General features: G+C 44.0%; 2 protein-coding genes across 3 annotated transcripts; both read left to right on the top strand.

Moving 5' to 3' along the window:
- The first annotated feature begins 1,584 nt into the window (after positions 1–1,584).
- On the top strand, positions 1,585–5,747 carry btbd17b (BTB (POZ) domain containing 17b). The gene is made up of 3 exons (XM_069702886.1): positions 1,585–1,835; positions 3,260–3,545; positions 3,889–5,747. Exons 1-3 carry the CDS (start codon positions 1,742–1,744, stop codon positions 4,961–4,963), a joined length of 1,455 nt encoding a protein of 484 aa, XP_069558987.1. The 5' UTR covers positions 1,585–1,741; the 3' UTR covers positions 4,964–5,747.
- A 271-nt stretch (positions 5,748–6,018) lies between these two features.
- Positions 6,019–17,397, top strand: LOC138623388 (dual specificity mitogen-activated protein kinase kinase 6-like). 2 transcript variants are annotated; one of them, XM_069702884.1, is made up of 13 exons: positions 6,196–6,298; positions 10,321–10,390; positions 11,078–11,126; positions 11,243–11,356; positions 11,646–11,765; positions 11,855–11,971; positions 12,662–12,713; positions 12,842–12,969; positions 13,438–13,515; positions 14,383–14,522; positions 14,754–14,799; positions 15,067–15,176; positions 15,803–17,397. In XM_069702884.1, the coding sequence occupies exons 1-12, from the start codon at positions 6,280–6,282 to the stop codon at positions 15,142–15,144; spliced, it is 1,011 nt and encodes a 336-aa protein (XP_069558985.1). In that variant the 5' UTR covers positions 6,196–6,279; the 3' UTR covers positions 15,145–15,176; positions 15,803–17,397. The 2 variants fall into 2 exon arrangements, with proteins under 2 accessions (XP_069558986.1, XP_069558985.1); XM_069702885.1 differs by having other exon boundaries at positions 6,019–6,298; positions 15,067–17,397.
- Positions 17,398–19,382: the final 1,985 nt, after the last annotated feature.

Below are 19,382 nucleotides of genomic sequence, written 5' to 3'. Positions count from 1 at the left end.
TTGCATCCATATAAACTCATTCATGTTATTTATGTGCATCTGTATTCTCTGTCTGAAACTAAAACAGGTAGAAGATGTTGCCAGTAGGATCCTGTGCCTTGTTGTCTAGTCCGGTTTGTTGCAGCAGGCTTCATTAGGGCACCTCAGCAGCTCCCCTTTGAGAATGTGTCAGGTTATTCATAGCAGTTGCTCAGGTTGGGTTCTTGCAGGTCATCTCTTCTCCTGCATTTTTACTGTAGCCTGGCAGCCCTCAGGGCTTTACCACAACCCAATTCCCCCTGAAATGATGTCTCTCCTTGTCTTCCTCAAAGTAGGTAGATTGGGATCTATTTTAAACACATTTATCACATTGCTGCACATCAGTATACATATTGTAAGTGGACTAATGGCCCAGTCACGTGCATTGATTTATTTTCTTTTTTTAAAATGTCAGATCCATACCGAGTTGATCTTTTCAAGAAGATTTTAACAGGGATCTCAGCATCGACTGACCCATCTCTGCTGACAGATCAATGCTAGCTGAGTGGTAAATAAAGGGGAACTTCAATGGTACTACAGTATATGCATCTCTTTGAGCTCTTAGGCCATGACCAGAGGCATTATGTACTGTTGTCAGGGCTGCTGCAGTATTTTCAGTAAAAATACTTTTATTGTACCCCATTTACAGTATGATATTCGAGGGTGTGTGATTCTGTCATGTCGCGTGACTGTAGAGCTCACTTTAAGTCATTATAGCGTTTTATATTGATTATTATAGCTCGGAGGTTTGTATGTTCCCTGCAAGCGGCAGACCATTAACTCCATATCCAGCTGGCATTTGTATCACACAACATTCATTAAGCCTTCAGCACTCTGTCAAGTTTGTGATGAAAAGGGTGCACTGAATAATAGTCTTACATGTACTTAATGGCGCAATAATACATCTTTAAAAAAGTATTTCACATGGATATTAAATACATTTATTTCTTTTAACACCAGTAAACTCTACGAGACTCCATAAAGTCCTTATTGGCACTTGAGTGTGATAGACAAATCTTGCCTCAAATTGATTAGCTGACTCAGCACCAATGAAATTATGCCCACATTAGTGAGATCCACATGCCATCAGTGAAATAATTGCACTTAGTTGAAAAACTGTCCTGTAAATGGATTATGAAATTTGATTAACTGCAGTCAGTCACACATATTACAACCTCAATTACTTTTAGCAGATAGTCTCAATGGCAACCTGCGGTAATTAATTGACTAATTATATGGCACTGATTGTACTTAATAGGTATCTTAAATGAAATTTTCAGCCCAGAGATCTGCTGCATTTTGAGTGCCATTAAAACATGAAACTGTGTTGTTATTGATTCTTAATAGTGCCTAACTCCCACTGACTTTTAAACTAAAAAAAACATTAAACTGAGTTCTGTCTGGCCCGGTGCCACTGATCAATGCCATGAAACATCCAAAAGGGAGAAATTTAAAATCAAAGCTGTCGCTATAGCAACGCCCCTGCCAGATTCCACCAATCAATGGAGTCCGTGGGGTTGCGAGATGCGCCAGGGAAAGGCCAGCGTCCTACATAAAGAGTCCAGGACAAGGAGCCGGGCAGCACACGGGACAAGACACCTTTCTGAACGCATACGACAGAGCCAGCGCCGCAAGAAGAAAGGTCAGGAGAAGAGTGGCACAGAGAAAAGGAAGAGAGTGGGAAAGGACAAAGAAAGAGAAAGCAGGGAATAACTGAGAAGATATGGTTCGCTCATGTGAACAAGAGATTCCTGCCTGGGTCTATGTGGGCATCCTGCTCCTCTTTATCCACTTCCACTCTGTCACAGTTAGCGGAGGTAAGTAACAAATGCTATCAGTAGTTAAAATTTTTGCTACTTCTTCTCACTTTTACTTTTTTTTTTTTATATCCTACATTTTAAGGGAGGCTCTATTGTTCTATTTCAGTCCAGCTTCCCCCATACCGCCAGTGGGTTGTAGGGCACAGAATGATTGTGTGGCTCGTGCCCAGCCTCAGGGCAAGGGATGGGTATTTATCTGTTCCACTCATCCTGTCCTCATCTGTTTCTCTGCTGGGTGCAGAGAAAGACGGGCAAGTCCATTTGCCGCCTGGCTTTGTGCCAGCCCAGTAATACAATACAAGTGCTGAGGGGAAGCTTTACTCCTTAAAAGAAGATCTGACTTTGACTGATTTTGACCAAAGCTAATGAAAGCCACTTTACGCCGCTGTTGAATTAGTTTTTTGTGAGCGCAGACTCATCTAATCCTAGATATTTTCGGACATGTATAAAATGTTTTATTTAATGTTTTCAGCTCTTCTCGGCTTGAGTGGAAGAGGCACTGAAACATTCTTTATTCACGAGTTATTTTGTAGACTTTGAATTGAATCTGTCAGAATATATTTTTTTCTCTCTCTTACAGAATCGGACATATTATGTAACAGATATGCCGTTTCCCTCTGTTACAATGAGTTTGATGATTTTTCAATTGGGATCACTGTGCCAGAATTATTTGTCAATACACACACTCATACACTCCACTATGCTCAGCTGGCTCAGGGTACTGGCTGGCTAATTGGAAAAAGGTTACTTTGAAGTGGGGGCACATGATTGTGGTGGAGAAACGAAGACTGAGGCATCCTAGGGAACCAAGTGTGCTCCCCCTGTGTCTCATTAAACCCCAAATAACAGGCCAAAAAAGCTGCCTATGGCTGTGGCAGAGCAGAATGGAAACAGCGACTTGTCGTGCTGAGTCTTTCATGTGTGATTTCTCCAGTATGTGCCACTTGTACTTATGCTCAAACGGGCCCCAAGAAGCTGCCATCTGCAATGGTTCTGCAAACTCAAGGTTTCTTTTCTGTGCACCTGGTATGTCTGAGGTTTTCTGAGTCAGCCACCTGCCTTGTTGCTGTCTTTCTCTATTAATTGAGAGCAGGAAAAGAGAAGGATTCACCAGTCTGCTTTTTCCTGGCGCTTACTGTCAGTTGTGGTTTAGTTGAAGGGTTAGGGTGTGCTCTCCTAGTTCTCTCTGGAATCATTATGAATCCTGCTGTGAAATGTCTGGAAGCAGAGTAGGAAGGATGCAAATGATGACAATGGAAACATGAAATAAAAAAGAATATAAGGTGCTATCCAAATTCATAAATGAAAACAAATGAACATTTTCTGTGCAATCTCCAAGGCAGAATTTCTTCAGCATTTCAATAGTGATGAGAGTGTCTCTGACAAATATATCCACTATCTTGCACAATTTGTTCCCACAGCTGCCCTGAAGCAGGAACCAACTTTGGACAATGGCGCCACTGTGCTGAATCACTCCATGAGTTTGGTGCAACGTATGGAGACCCTGCTGGCCATGGGTAACGGCAGTGATGTCACTCTCCGGGTGCAGACCATCAACACAGACGAGGTGAAGGTGATCCAGGCCCACAGCCTGGTTCTCACAATGCAGAGTGACGTGTTTGAGGAAATGCTGCTCACTCACAACAACAGCGCTTTGGTTTTGAGGGAGATGCCCGACTGTGCAGCTGTCTTTGACAAGTTTGTCAGGTGAGTGGGACTGTAGAATGTAAACATTTATGTATAGTTAATATATCAAAACAGTATTATATAAACTATGGAGCTGGTTGCAGATGTGGTTGTATTTTCCAAAAGTAAAAAGTTGCAGATCTTCTCACCATTTTGCCTCTTTCTGTTTAATATGGATGTGATATGCTCCATCCTCTGAAATTTTCTAAAATTATACTTGCTGTTTGAGGCTCGCAGTCTAAAATCAGAGAGTGTGGGTTTTTTCAGTGACTCAGATGTGAGGACAAAAAAAGACTCAAAGTATAGTACGCCTCACAGAAACATTGTTTCCTTTTAACAATACTTTCAAAAATGTCTTTTGCAGGTATCTGTACTGCGGTGATATCTCAGTGCGGCTAGATCAGGCTATTTCTCTGCATAAGCTGGCCAGCAAGTACCGTGTGTGGGGCCTGCAGCAGGGTCTGACCCAATATATGACTCAACATCTGTCTAGTGATTCCCCCACAGGCCATGTGGTGGGTTGGTACAACTATGCACTACAAATTGGGGACATGACCCTGCGGGACAGCTGTCTGCAGTACCTGTCCTGGAACCTGTCTTCTGTGCTGCAGAGCGGAGAATGGGGCTCCATCAGCGAAGACCTGTTCCTCTCCTTGCTCCAGCGCTCTGACCTCATTCTGCAGAGCGAGCTGGAGCTCTACGAGGCCCTGGAGGGCTGGATTACCCAGAACCAGCCTGTCAGTACAATAGTGGAGACTGCCCTGAAGGCTGTTCGATATGGCATGATCCCCCCTCAGCATCTCTTCCGCCTTCAGAAGCAATCCCCCCTCATGGCAAAGTATTACGAGGCTATCCGTGATCTCCTCTATCTAGCTTTCCAATTTCACTCTGCCTCACCAATCCAACTGGCCAAGTACTTTGATGTCAACTGCAGCATTTTCACTCCCCGCAACTACCTGTCCTCCTCCTGGGGTTCCCCTTGGGTCATCAATAGCCCCACCCGTGATGACCGCAGTTTCAGCTTCCAGACCCAGCTCGGGCCCAGTGGCCATGACTCCAGTAAGAGAGTGACATGGAATGCCCTGTTCTCCCCTCGCTGGCTCCCTCTCAGTGCCAGGTCCACCTACACTGAACTGGGTGCCATGCAGCCCACCCGCACCGATGCAGGTCGACCTCGCATCATTGTAACACCGGCCACTTCCAGCCCAGACTTTGCGGGTGTGAGTTTCCAGAAGACGGTAATTGTAATGGCAAGACAGCAAGGAAAAGTGGTTGTCCGCCATGTCTACAACTTCCACCAAAGTACAGAGGAGGCTGGGGATTTCCTGGTGGATGCTGACCTGCAACGCCGTGTATCAGAGTACCTAATTGACAGCTCCCTCTATCTGCACATTGTTATAAAACCTCTCTACCATACTCTCCTCGTAGCCAGGAAGTAAAAGCAGGAATTTACCGTGACCTCACCATCGGTTATCCACCCACACAATCACATATTCCAAAGTAAACTCATATCACAGCACATGTGTATGTGTCACATCTGTGACATTTCAATGGTTCATTAGTTTGTGCATTTTCTTGTCCTCCAATTATTTAGCAAGGAGGTGTCATTTGACAATTCGATGGCTCAGCAGAGATGATGGTGGGTTTTTCAGTATTTCCTGCATACTAAGAGAAAAAAAACAAAAAACACTTCAATGTACTGTATTTGTTCAGGTATTTTATAGTGTGGCAGTTTTCCCCTCGAATTGATTAAATTAATGAGATGGTCAACGTTGTTTGCATAGGTGCTATAGAAGTTTAGCTTTTGACTTAACTGTTATTGATAGTATTTGATGGTCTTCCTAATTCAGCAGTCAAATATAGACTTTTAGTTCATGGCATTTTTATCCTATGACTTATACTCTCATACTGTACCTGTTTGGATCTTGCGTACCAGAATGAGTAAATGAAAGTGCAATCCCATTATCAGTGTTCCTTTGTGTAATGTAGTTACTTGTAAGACAGTGGAAACTGCAAGCTAAATGCAGACATTTTGCTTTTGGTTATTTAGTGTTACACATGCATTTTATCTAGCGTTTAAAGAAACTACACCAGTATGTGATTTCCCTGAAACAAAACAAAAAAGGTAGGCTATATAGTAAAAAAAAAAAACAGTAAGATTAAAAAAAAAAAAAAAAAAAACGTGTCTGTGGTGGCCACTAAACAATTTGCAAAATAAACTTTGACGAAGCCAATATAAATGTCTCATCGCAGTTTAATATTTTGTCTCGTATTTTGTCCGGGAAATAAAACTCTTTGTTTACAGAGCGCGCATCACAGCGCGAACGACACATCCCGTGATGCTTAGCGGGGGGGGGGGGAAGGCAGGAAATTGCGTCATCACGTCGTCGGACCCTTCAGCTGTCAGACTTTGGCCAGCCGAGTGCAGGTTTTTTTTTTTTTGTTTGTTCGCAAACTTAACGCGAACTGCACGGCTTTAATTTAAAAGTTGCGCATTTCATCTCCTTTCGTCGATCTTCGAGCGCGCGAGCCGCTAATTGAAGCGCCGGGGGTTGCGCGAGGACCCCAAACAGGGTGGTTTTTTTTTTTTTTTTTTTTTTTTAAATCGCTGCTGGATCTTGCAGCACACAAGCCAGCAGATCCTGAGCGGGTGTCAGGGGTAGATGCAGGGAGGGAGGGAAAAAAAAAAAAAAAAAAAAAGGAAAAAGGCAAAAGTCTTTGTGCTTCCCTTCCCCCTCATCAAAGCAAAGGGGAAATGTCTCTGTCCAAAGGAGGTGAGTCTCTTTATTTCACCCCAGTTTGTTGTTGTTGGTATTTTTTTTTTTTTTTTTTTTAATTTTTTCTTTTTTTTCTTTTTTTTTAATTGTTTTAAAACGACAATAGCCCGTGCACGTATTTAAAAAAAAACGCTGCCGTGCAGTTTGCGTGGAAAAATAGTTTAGCTAGCGGTGTTGTGCGTAAACGTAACCTTGCCAGGTGGAGAGCTTTTTGCATGTATGAGAAGAGGGAAGGAAAAAAGAAAAAGAAGCTAGCCAGCATGTCTTTTCCTGCTTTCTCTCAACATGCGAAGTTTCGAGACGTCCTCGCTAGTCGCGGACCTCCCGATAATGTGCTAATTTACCGGGTTTTTTTTTTTTTTAATTTTTTTAATTATTATTGCTAGTGTCTCGGCTAAAAAAAAAAAAAAAAAAAAAAGAAGCGACATCCGCATCGCTCCGTTGAAAGTTCCCGTGTTGTGGTTAGCTAACACCTTTTCTTTTCGCGACAATAAAGGACTTTCGCCAAGTTGTAACCAACTCGGCCTCTCAGCTGGAAGTCGCCGCGCCGATGTGTGTTTATGTCGTTCTTGTAAAGTGAAGCGAAGGTGTTTGTATTTTTTTTTTTTCTCGACTCATTAATGATCGAGTCATCGGTCTTTTTTTTTTTTTTTTTTTTTTTTTTGTGTGTTTGTTTTGTTTTGCTTGGATGAAAACACATTTTTAAGCCCCGCGTCCATGAAAATTGCTTTTTTTTTTATTATTATTATTATTTTTTTTTTTTATATAATAACCCCAGTGGTGGAAATTCCTTTTTATTTTTAAACGAGAAACCAGGGCGCTATCACACACTTCCGCCACTCAGTCTGCGACTCTCTGCTGTGTAATTACCGCACACTATTGACTAAAATCCACTCCTTGGAAAAAAAAAAATAATAAAGCTTCTCCCTCTGCACTCCCCCCCACCCCCTCTTCCCCCACACACACGCACGCACGCACACATGCACGACGACGACGATGATGATGTCAATTTACATTTCAAGTTCACCGCTTGTGCTGTTACACAATCATACTAGCGTTTCCATGGTCGGGAGTACACACGGTTTTGAGAGGGCTGTGTAGATTGGCTGCTCAGGCAATCACAGCCTTTGGCCTACCATGGCATGTTTTGACTTGCAGCACCCAAACACCCGAGTGCAGTCTCTCTTTTGTTGACAGTTCACCGGCTGCAAGCGGGCACTCTCCGGAGCTGCCACACAGGTTCCTGTGCTGTTTGTACTGCGCGCAAAGCGAAGCGAGGCAGGTGCGAGGCGTCTCTTGTGAAAGTGTCTCCTCTTGACAACGAGCCGTACCTCCCCGCGGTCGGTGCAGGACCGGGCCCCGAGTAGTACTCGGGGGGGGGGCAACGTTGGGAGATTGGGTTCTCCCTAACGGCGCTGATAGGGCGGTGCGTGCGAAGATGATCTGTGCGTGAGTCATCACTGTGTGTATGTGGACCCACTCTTAAGGCCAGGAGCTTCCTGATGGTGACTCGCCACACGGCTATTGACACTTTGATCCCGTGCACAATCCAGGAATACTTGTTGACATTACGCATGTACCGCTGCGGTCTGGGTATTTTCCGCTGAACATTTTTGGTTTCCAAAGAATGTATGCATCTTTTATAACACATTTATCAATTTACTGCTTCCTATCTGAAGTGGCCGACCCTATAATAAGATGAAAGATTGCGATCAACTCTTAAAATCAGAAATGCTTTGGGTCAAAAAGCTCCGTCCCACGTGACAATAAAAAGTTCTGCGTTATGAATGTATTTACTTTTCAAACTACATTATGCATTTGGATATAAAAACAAGGTTTCAGCGCTCTTGTTGACGTAATTCTTTAATTTTACAATTTAGCACTGCAAATTGTAAAATTCTCTGTGCCAAGTTGGCAGTGTGGTTTCGAATCTTCGCACCACCTCCCAGAAATACTCTACTTCTTAGACCCTTTCTGAGAAAATGGTTTCACGTGTTTGTTTGTTTTTGTTTTTTTGTTTCCCTTGATGTACTTTTTGACTGCAGCTGTGGCTGATGTCATGACACCATTGTGTCCTGTGATGCTCAGATGGAGGACCGGGCCGGTCTCGCAGCGGCAGCAAGCGGCAGTGGGACTGGCCTCAGTTTGCCCCGACGGGGACGGCAAGCGGGCCGAACGAAGTGACATCATATTTCCCAAAGGGTCCTGACAGTTGTTGTGTTTTGAGCGGATGCGTCCAGTCTGTCTGGCTGTGAATCATTGTCCCCACGCCTCGGCCCTCGGCCACAGGGTCACCGCACACGCCGCGCGCTAAGGTGCCCAAACAAAGACCGCTACCTGAGAAGGGATAGTATTTGAAGGCCCACGAGCAGTTAACTGCCACCTAATTCAAAACTCCACACGGTACTGTAAACTACGCGTACAGCGTGCGATTTTTGGCAGTTTTCCTGCAGCCGCCGAGCATTGTTGAATATCTCTCTTAACAGCTTCAAAACAGCTGTGGTATGTCAGATGTGTCGCCGCATGAGCCCGTCTTTATTTGTCGGGTCATCAGACGACTTTGAGCGCTCATGCTTTATCCCGCGCGGAGGAAATGCTAAATCTATTTTTGACCGAGCATGTGTGAGTAAATCACACTCAATCTGTCCTTACCACATGAGACTGCCGTCGTCAGTCCAGACGCTGCAGTCTTATTTTAGGGTTGCAACACAAAATGGATGTGTCAAGGTTTCGTTGGTAGGCTGCAGGATCTAAATTCATTGTAAAAAGTCGACTTCCCTTCCAGCATGGTCTAGCAAGGAGGGGTTTACCCAATCGCACTTCCTCCACAGTGGAGTGCTGTGAGTCACTCGGCGGCAAATGCAACCTGGCAATAACATAATCATACGTGTTGCTGACGGTTGGTCGTTTTTATAGAGCTTCTGTGAAAGGGAAGGTGACTTCGATGCAACCAGTTTCTCTGAACTGGGGTTGAGTAATTGCAGGTAACAACCAGCCAGGGCTAAACTGTTTCCCATCATATCCGAGCGGGTGAAATTGTGGCCCAGCAGACACGGATAAAGGTCAAGTAAAGTGCTCGGTTTTTCTTCCCGACCTTGCAACAAGAGCAAACACGCTGCACACAAAGTGTCCGCGTCAAGAGAAGCTGAGGTATTTTTCCTGTGTTGTTGCTCGTAGGCTCGGTAGCTGTGTGTCACTCTGGCAGAGACTCGCAACCCGTTGTGGGAAGTCCCAGAGGCTGCTGGTAAACGGTGTTTATGAATGGACTGCTGTCACTGATTTAACTCGGAAAGGTCCCGGAGCTGCACTGTTCGGCAGCACTGTACTCCAGATATGTCGAAGAAGTGACACACATTGTATGGAAAAGGAGGTTTATAAAACGGAATAACGCAGTAAAAGACCATTTATTAGACGTGGTTATTACAGTAAAAGAATGACAGGAAGGAAGGCTCGATTCCCTTGCATTCCCCCACCTCCTACACACACACACACACACGCGCGCACGCACACACACCCCTGCTCCATTTGAGTCATCATACCAATGTTGATTAGTCATTTAGTCCACTTTCTCTCTGCGGTAGGGGCCTCAGCGTTCGGGACACCTAATCTCCAGTTAGATAACGGATCATTTGCTACAGTTTGTGTCAGTGGCAACTGACAGTTAATAGTGACTTTTTAAAACAACGCTCGCTACGAGAATAGAACAAAATGCCAAACCGATAAGCCAGTTACGTTTAATAATAACAAGCAAAGTCCATTCATCTGACTCTTAAGTGGTCTAAATATGAACGCTGTATCTCTGTTGTGGCTAAAAATCTGCTTCAAACTGAGTAATGAGGTAAATGGACTCGTAAGAGTCTGTAGACGGGGAGTCCATTTGCCCTCTTCAAAAGACTGCTAATTATACTCACTTGTGGTTGCCGTTACATCCAGCTTTATTGATCAATTGTGTATCCGTCACGGAGCTCGGATAGTAATGCTTTTTTTTTTTTTCTTGTTTTGTTTTTCTCGTCTCTTAGGGAAGAAGAAGAACCCCGGGCTGAAGCTGGCCAAAGAAGTGTTTACGCCACCCCAACCAGCAGCAACAGCGTAAGATTCCTTTATTTTATTTTTTTGAAAGTGACAACACGCATACCATCCAAAGAGGGTCTCCAAAGTGGTGAAGTATTAGCTTATTGTGGATATATCTGTATTTACAGTTCACAGTATGCCTCCCATTCAGGAACAACAAGCTCTAAAATGTCTTGCTCAGTACTCCCAACACTCAATATCTCCTGATATATTGCTAATGGATGTTTTTATAACCTCAGATATCTGTATCTCCCTCAAACTTCAAATTAGAGTTGTATTATGTTCTCAAGTAATGAAATTAAAGGAACAGTTCAACATTTTGAGGACTACAGTTATTCGCTTTTTGTCTCAGAGTTCCGTGACATGTATCCTTTAAAAAAAAACTACAGCCAAGAGATTTGCTAGTTTAGCACAGCATGCTTGTAGGACATCTAAAGCTCAATAATTAACACGTCACATCTGTTTAATTCAAAGACTAAAGTGTAAAAAACAATCTTAGTGCTCAGTGGTAAAAAAAAAAAAAAAAAAAAAAAATGCAATTACCAAGGAACCAGGGAAGATTCCAGGAAGTAAAACCACAATGTGCTTGCTTATGCAGTTGTTTGGGGCAGAGTTAAATGGGTTTAATTTAACTGAGAATTGTGTCAATGTAACTGACCGCCCATTTGTTTTTGCTCATTTTCAAATGTTGCTTTCTCCCTGCAGGCCCCCTCGAGATCTTGACTCTAAAGCTTGTGTCACAATCGGAGATCAGGTAAAGTTGGCTCTGTATTTCCTTGAAACATGCTGTTCAATGTTCTTTTTCTTTCTATAATAATAATGTATGAACTGAATACATACATTATTGCAACTTCTGCCTCCTCTGTCCAGAACTTTGTGGTGAAGGCTGATGACTTGGAGCTGATTGCAGAGCTGGGGAGGGGAGCGTATGGGGTGGTGGACAAGATGAAACATGTGCCTAGCGGCGTTATCATGGCTGTGAAGGTAGGCTGGGAAGCTGCTACTCCGGTTCCCTGATTTGTCATCTCTGTAAATGCACCATGCTTTTAAAATAGCAACATAAGTCATGGACATATTCGATGTATGATTTCAGCAAACGCAAACATTTGGCTCTTCCGGATCAATTACAGGGGCGGGCGGGTGTTTTAGGACACTGGACACCATTTGATTAAAGCTATACTGTAGCTGCCCTGTGATGAAACCGACAAGCCAGTCTGTGATGTATGTGTGTGTGTGTGTGTGTGTGTGTGTGTGTGTCCGTGTCCGTCCGCAGAGAATTCGTGCCACAGTCAACACTCTGGAGCAGAAGAGGCTTCTGATGGACCTGGACATTTCCATGAGGACAGTGGACTGCTTCTACACCGTGACCTTCTACGGCGCCCTCTTCAGAGAGGTGAAGCCCGCGTTCACATCGCACCCATCCATGACCGCTGCGACCTCCCGCCGTGCGTTCCTCATCACGCCTTTCCTTATCGTTCGCAGGGCGATGTTTGGATCTGTATGGAACTGATGGACACGTCTTTGGACAAGTTCTACAAGAAGGTTATTGAGAAAGGCAAAACCATTCCCGAGGACATCTTGGGCAAGATCACAGTAGCAGTAAGCCCGGTCGCCCACATTTTACGGTCTAAAAGCAGTGTCATTAAGAGATTAAGTGCATTTGCATGCACGTTAAAGGTGGAGTTCCACATTTGGGGAAGTTGTGCTCCGAGAGCAGAATGACGACGACAGTTTGTGGTTTTGCGGGAAGTTAATATGCTGTACTTATGTACCGATGAACAGCAGCCGGGTGCCGTGACTTTTTCTCGAGTCCTGTCGTCACGGTGAGGTTGCCAGGCAACCAGCGCTGTGGCCGGAGATGCTCTGGATGGAAGTGCTTGGGAGACGGAGAAGAAATAGTCGCATCACATTATTCCCCCCTAAAACCACAAACTGTCCTTTTTACATTTCTGCTTGTGTGTGGATTGAACAGAGGAGAACCGGCTCGTGAATTGTTACGCGTCAAAAGCGTCGCATTGAAAAATCAGCCATGGTTTTTTTTTCTCTCATCTTACACCTTGCATAAATTATCTGTAGGCTGAGGCTTTGCTCACTATTTGCACGCTTTCGTGTAAGAAAGTGTGACTGGATTATGGAGGGGAATCAAAGAAGTGATCATTTTTGTATTTTATGAACGTGCATGTACAACTCTCACTGTTATCACTGAGACGCAAGCGAGATCCCACGCCAAGCTTCTTGGACGAATTCAACATTTGACTTTTGTTTTATGTTTTTTTTTTCCCCCCACAGATTGTGAAGGCATTAGAGCATCTGCACAGCAACCTGTCAGTTATACACAGAGGTAATCGGAGGATCAAATCATCACCATGTACAATTTTTAGTTTCCCATTTATTGTTCTCATTATCGGCGTGATCTCTTCTCTCTTGCCCCCCCACCACCCACACCCCCCGGACGACGTCCACGTCCAGATGTAAAGCCCTCCAATGTTCTGATCAACACTCAGGGCCAAGTGAAAATGTGCGACTTTGGCATCAGTGGCCACCTGGTGGACTCTGTGGCCAAAACAATGGATGCAGGCTGCAAGCCCTACATGGCGGTGAGTGGGGACCCGGAGAATAATATCCTGGAACCGACAGGCGGCGGCTTTGGAAAAGAATCTCGGCGAGACCTGGTCTGCGTCAGCGTCCGAGTCCGATGAGCTGCTCATCAGTTGGAGTGAAGCCAGCAGCTCCATAACCATTTGGATATCTTGACCTATCTCGAGAGTGACAGAAATCAGGCCTCACTGTCCTAAACCCGGAGCTTTCAAACAGCTCGCCTGGAATGTCGCTGCACAAAAAGAGCCCATGACTGTAAATCCTCTCCAAAAAAAAAAAAAAAAGTTACTTCCATTTTCTATGCCTTCTTAAACGCGGAGGGATTTTGATTCATTCGGTCTGATATTTAAATCGCTTTTAACTGTTTTATATAGAAAACAGGGAAGTGAAGAACAATGATTGTATATTTTTGTTCCCGTTCATTTCGGAAAGTGGTGTTTCTTATCCGCTAATGCTTTCTGTTCCAGCCCGAGCGGATCAACCCTGACCTCAACCAGAAAGGCTACAGTGTCAAATCAGACATATGGAGTCTTGGCATTACAATGGTGAGTAGAACTGAACTTTGTAGAACTTTGGTTCTTTGTTGTTGTTGTTGTTGTTGTTGTTGTTTTTTTTACTCACAAAACATTCCTACTGAATGCAGTCAAAGCTGTTTTTGGCGCTGTAAGTTTTCACAGCATTAATAAATCACTACAGAAGTCTTTTATTCATTTTAAAAGTGAATAAAAACATGTCTGAAGGTCACAACCATGTTTTTCCTGCTAGATGATAAATACTTTTATACGTCTTCTATGTTTTGAGTTTATTTAGATCTTGCCGACACCAATGACAATCACCAAAATGCGAATGTTCGCTTAGTTGTGTACCTTGACTGCATAATATAGTAGTCAGCAGTTATTTTATGACGGTGATGATAAACCTTTGTTTTGACAGTAGTTTTCTTGACTAGGTTACCAAATGCATTACAGAGAATAGAGCGAGGTATATTTTGTCACGTCGTTAATTTTCATATTTAACAAACTTGAAGAGATCCTGGACTACCGACCCGTCTCTTACGCTGAGTCATGCTGACCCTTGACAGGTTTGATAACTGCGTCACGTTGATGGCAGATTTTTTTTTTTTACGGTTTGTGCTGTGCTCAATTAACATATAACACGGCCTACCGATTGACCGAATTTCTATTCATTTGTTTTGCTTTTGACTTAAGCTCTTGTTGTCACGCGAGGGGTGAATTCGACACGTTTCCGTGAAACTGGTCCAGTGACCCAGTGTTTTTGTCCGAATCACACGATTACATATAGCTTATAAGAAATATAAAAGGTCCTGACCACAATCCTAACATGCACGCAGTCACAAAGGTCAGCTGTAACATGCACAATCCTCGTTAAATCAGCCTCTCTCTGCTTCATAGATCGAGCTGGCCATTTTGAAATTCCCCTACGACTCATGGGGCACCCCGTTCCAGCAGCTCAAGCAGGTGGTGGACGAACCGTCTCCACAGCTGCCCGCCGACCGTTTCTCCCCAGAGTTTGTAGACTTCATCTCCCAGTGGTGAGCCTCTCACGTTTAAAAAGAATGAAGTTACGCCGAGGCCCAGCAGGGGTCAGTGTTTGCTGTGTGTTCACTGAAAGGTGCCTGCATAAGTGCTGTATCTGAAGCTTCAGTTTTACACCGTAGGATGTTGATATATTTCAACAAATTTAGAAATGTTTTGATAAAAAAGTTATACATTTTAGCACTTCCTGTTTTTCCTCGCTTTCATGATTCTATTTTTTTTTACAGCTTAAGAAAGAAGCCAAATGAAAGACCAGCTTACACAGAATTAATGGTGAGATTTTGATATTTCCCCAAAACCCCAAACCAAATATTACCTGCCAGGGGCGCTTTGTCTTCTTTGTCAGCACCCCCCCCCCCCCCCCCCCTCCGCTGTGATGGTTCACTTTGTCTCTGCTTCCTGTTTTTGTCCACAAGAGGCCAGGCTTACCCCACCAACCCTACGATTAGTGTATTTCACAAGTAAATAACAACACGGGCTTGATTTAGATAAATTCTTGAGCACGCTTCTAACTCTGCCCTTTTCCCTCTTTTAATGCAGCAACATCAGTTTTTCACTCTGCACGACTCCAAAGAGACGGACGTGGCCAGTTTTGTCAAGGTCGTCCTGGATGACTGACGGGGGCTCCCTCCAGGCTCCACCTCGTCGGGGTAGGCGAGATCTCTCAGCAAACAAACCATTGGCCTACCTTTTTTTTTTTTTTTTTTTTTTTTTTTTTTTTCAAACTCACTGGAATAACAGACTCTCATACACCCACACACAGCAAAAGGGGGTTGGGGGGGATGGGGAGGATGACCCAAAGACTGACAACAGCACTGGAGTGGGAGCGCGGCGGTAATACATGAACTTGTCCGGTCAACTGGAGAGGTTTAATTCACTCCTCCAAAGCTTATTTTTTTTTTTTTTTTTTTTTCCTGTGTGAGCAGTTTTCCAACATGACAAATATGAACTGAAGTGAATTTGTTGTTTCAGTCTTGTTCTTGTTTTGTTGTTTTGTTTTTGCCCCCCCCACACCCCCCGCCCCCCTCCCAACAACCCTCCTCCCTCTTTCTTATCTCTCTCTTCAGAATGAACAGAGCCAGCCATTATTTGTTTGTGACACATATCGTATGCATACTTTTGAATTTCATCTGCAAAAACCAACAGTTTAACGTGTATGTTGTTGTGTATTGAAAGCTATATTTGCATACCTGTTTGTATGTTTTCTCATTATACAGAGTTTTGATACTGTATATATCGTTGACGAGTGTGAATTTTACCGGACCTTATTTGTCAGATGGCATCAGGTTTGACCCGGTCCTGCCCCCGATGCGACGGTGCCGGTGCAGGGGCCTGCGGCTGTCGCAGGCCGGGCTGTGGGAGGCTCCGGGGGCTGCAACGAAACCGGCAAGACGTGTCAAAGGTCACATTCTGGCCCGTAGGAGTTGCAAGTCATTCCTAGATCTCTCGGTGGAATGTAAGGCGTCGCATATCGTCAGCGATACAAGGCGAAGCCCTCCAGGCAGTGGGGAACCCCCCCCCCTTCCCCCCACTCTCTCTCTCTCCCCTCCAACACACTCTCGCCCCCTCCCCGACCCCTCGCCCCACCCCGTATTCTTCTTCTTTATTGGATATTAAAGAGTCAGCTCCAGTGCTGCCATTGTTACTACCTGGAAGTATTCAGGAGTTGCCTAATCAAGCTCACAGCTTTATCTCTTTCTATGTGCCATTTTGAAAATTGTTCTCATGAATTACTGCATTAATTGTGTTGTTTCTCTTTTGGACTTGGTCTGGCCTGCAAATTTTGATTTAATTTCAGCAACATTTAAACCTTTTCTTTTACCCCCTCTGCCTATCTTCTTAAAGTCAGCAGTCTTTTCATAAGGGTCACTTCTGTTTTTGTGTTTGTTTCAGTGACCTTACTATGCCTTACAGAGACAGTATGTTAGGGAAATAATTTATGTGTTGAAGATGTAAATATTATCTTTTTTTTTTTTTTTTTTTTTTAATGTAACAAGGCACTGTCCCAACCTGTGGCAGTGTAGATGAATGGTAGAGTGGTTGGTGTTTAGATAGTTTTAATGCAGTGTGACTCACGCACACAAACACTTAATACTGACCGGGCCAGCTGATTATCGTACACCTATTTTGGACTGATGTGCTGTCAGGCGCCACCGCTCAGGTTTCTGCGCTCTCCTATACAGTATGCAGAGACGGGCCCGTTTTCTTTCTTTTTTTTTGTCTTCTTCTACTTCTACTTCTTCTTCTTCATTCTTGCCCCGGTCGTGCTCTCCTTGATTGCTGGATCAAGATCCTCTTTTCAGTCCATGGCGGGCAGCCATTATCTCCTCTGTCAGACCATGCTATGCAGAGCCCCTTGGACACACAGCAAGAGGCCCTTGTCATGTGGGCAGTTTCTCCACTCCAAGTGTTCCAAGACTGTGATGATGATGATGATGATGATGACGATGACGGTGATGATGATAGTGGTGATGATGATAGCGATGACTGCTGCTGTGCCTCTCTGTTCATGGCTAGCACTCATTGCCTCTGGTTTACACTGTAGTGCTACCTTTATCAAAAGTCAGTGAGTTAGGAGTATTTATGATTGTGAATTATAAGGGAAAGCTAACAACACCACAAAGAAGCTGCTGTTGTTTTTCTTGTTTTTCTTTTTTCTTTTCTTTTTTTTTTTTTTTTTCTTCCAGTCGGACTTCTTTGGATTGCCATTCCCTTGTTGCGTGAAAGTGATTAATTTACGCTGATCACAATGAGAATGGAACACTTGCTCTACCTCTTACTCCTTCACTCTATTTGCCACCTTTTCACTGGGTGGCACTGACAAACTTGAACTATGGAAAGACAAAAAAATAAAGGCTTTATTGTTCGGTACGTCTGCGTATACCTTTCATGTCGTTGAAATGAACAGTGTGAAGTTTCAAGTAGAAAAAATGCTCTCGGGCGCCTCGGACGCGGGATGGGAAAGCCAGCGGTTTGGAGTGATGTTTAACGCGTCGGTGGTTTTCGATTTTTTCATGGAAGTTTTGTTGTCAGAAAAATGCTCATTTATGTCGTCCATGTCTTTTTAAGGCGTCTCTTTGCATCCCGCCGTACGCTGAAGAGTCAACCTGCGCTTCAGGATGCCTCCTTAACCCACTTCATTCGTACTTCCGTGTCACTTCACGGTTCCACTTAAAGCCTCTCGTTCCCGCTACCCCACACGCGCGCTTTGACTCGAGACGTGAAGCTGAATGATCGAGCTGATAAAAAAAAAAAAAATTAAAAAAAAAAGGATGCCAAGTTCCCGAGTTTCCACCCGCAGCGGCCTCCATCACTCAGTCCCAAGTTTTCCATCCACCTGCGGGCGATCAAGTAACGAAGGTACAACGTGACGGAAATGTGATCGAAGCGAGACGTGGAGATGGCACACCCGGGCCCTCGGCACATGCAGACACAGTCGCACTGTTAACGAAAACGTACAAAGCCTTCACCCTCTGCAGTCATGTGACTGAGCTCGCGTAAGCTCGTCACCTCCGGTTCTGTTAAACGCAAGTCGCTGCTTTCCGATCGACAAAGGTTAAAACCTTTCAGTTTCTAGTGCGAGAAAAAAAAAAAAAAAAAAAAGTTGTATTCGCTTTTTACAATTAGTTTGTTTTTATGGTATTCCTGTTGCAGTTTCTATTTGTGTAAACATCCAAGTGGACGCACGCTTCTCGGCGAGTCGCGACTCTTCGGGGTGCGTGATGAGTAGAAAGATGAATCTCGGGTTTGATGGCTCTTTCCGAGCGCTTTTGTGCCGTGAACTGTTAACGGCGCAAGTTAACAAAAGCTCACTTTGAGCAGACCGCTCCGTTCCGAGTGTGCCAGTCAAAGACCGATGTCTTCGCGCCAGGATGGGGAAACTCGATGCCTGCAGACTGCGGTGCTCGGCTCCACTGTTGTGTAGTAGAGGGGAATTCTCAGCCAAACCAAAGACGCTCTTTTTTTTTTTTTTTTTTTTTTTTTTTAAGGAAAGAAGGCCTTTGATGAAGACTTGCATAACGCGGCTCAAAAGATTGTCGTGTGAAGAGGGAAAGAATAGCCAACATCCAGTTGAATTACTGTCCCGGCTCGATTTGAATGTGGACTGTGATGTGGAAGTAAATCGCAATCTTTACACATGGCCGTTTGAGGAACTCGGCGGGGTGGCAGTCAAAGTGGATTGGCACACAATCCTGACTTGTTATGTACATAATTAACGGTATGAATTTGAGGAAACACTTAAAAAGAAGTTGTTTTCTCAAAACTGTTACGTCCTACTCCTCAAACTAGGCCATTTTATGGTAGAAAATAGACTTGCTATACAAATCTTTTTTTTTTTTTTTTTTTTTTTAGGAAAAGTGTTATTTTGTTAATTGATATTATAGATTTCTTCTGTGTGTTTTCAACAATATCGTCCCGGCAAGATTGAATTGGAATACCAACATAACTTTTCCAGAATTAAACGTGTGCTTAAGAATCAGAGAGATTGAACTGTGGCTTGTTAGCACATATTTCTGTCTATCGTAGCAGCTTTCATGATTTAATAACCACCAAGCAGCTCGTCGGGCAGATTCCAATCTCTCTGCCGATATGTTTTTCCTTCTCCGTTTAGCCTTTACTATTTTTTTTTTTCTTTCTTTTTTTTTTTCTTTCCCTTTTGGCAGGTCTCATCCAACAAACGAGCACTAGTAATTAAATTCATGCCTATTTTTTGCCCGGCAGAGTAGAGTTTGGGAACGTGTTCTGTTGCCCCAAGAGTCCCTACAGCTGGACAGAAGAGTACTAGACAAGACATGGTAAGTATGTGCACTCCATTTTGGAATTGTTTCCCTAATCTTCTGCCAGATCTCACGACC

Source organism: Brachyistius frenatus, unplaced genomic scaffold (assembly GCF_029030835.1).
Source record: "Brachyistius frenatus isolate BFR_SWC_R1_liver_20210118 unplaced genomic scaffold, ASM2903083v1 Contig_43, whole genome shotgun sequence".
NCBI lineage: Eukaryota > Metazoa > Chordata > Actinopteri > Embiotocidae > Brachyistius > Brachyistius frenatus.
The sequence above is the reverse complement of the archived record's forward strand: the minus strand, read 5'-3'. Positions and strand labels throughout refer to the sequence as shown.

What these genes read in the sequence shown, in the direction of transcription:
- btbd17b (XM_069702886.1), top strand. Translation starts at nt 1,742, where the DNA reads ATGGTTCGCTCATGTGAACAAGAGATTCCTGCCTGGGTCTATGTGGGC. An exon ending in CTCTGTCACAGTTAGCGGAG is followed by an intron (nt 1,836 to 3,259) that starts GTAAGTAACAAA and finishes TTGTTCCCACAG; the next exon opens with CTGCCCTGAAGCAGGAACCA. An exon ending in GTCTTTGACAAGTTTGTCAG is followed by an intron (nt 3,546 to 3,888) that starts GTGAGTGGGACT and finishes TGTCTTTTGCAG; the next exon opens with GTATCTGTACTGCGGTGATA.
- LOC138623388 (XM_069702885.1), top strand. An exon ending in CCCCAACCAGCAGCAACAGC is followed by an intron (nt 10,391 to 11,077) that starts GTAAGATTCCTT and finishes TTCTCCCTGCAG; the next exon opens with GCCCCCTCGAGATCTTGACT. An exon ending in GGAGTCTTGGCATTACAATG is followed by an intron (nt 13,516 to 14,382) that starts GTGAGTAGAACT and finishes TCTGCTTCATAG; the next exon opens with ATCGAGCTGGCCATTTTGAA.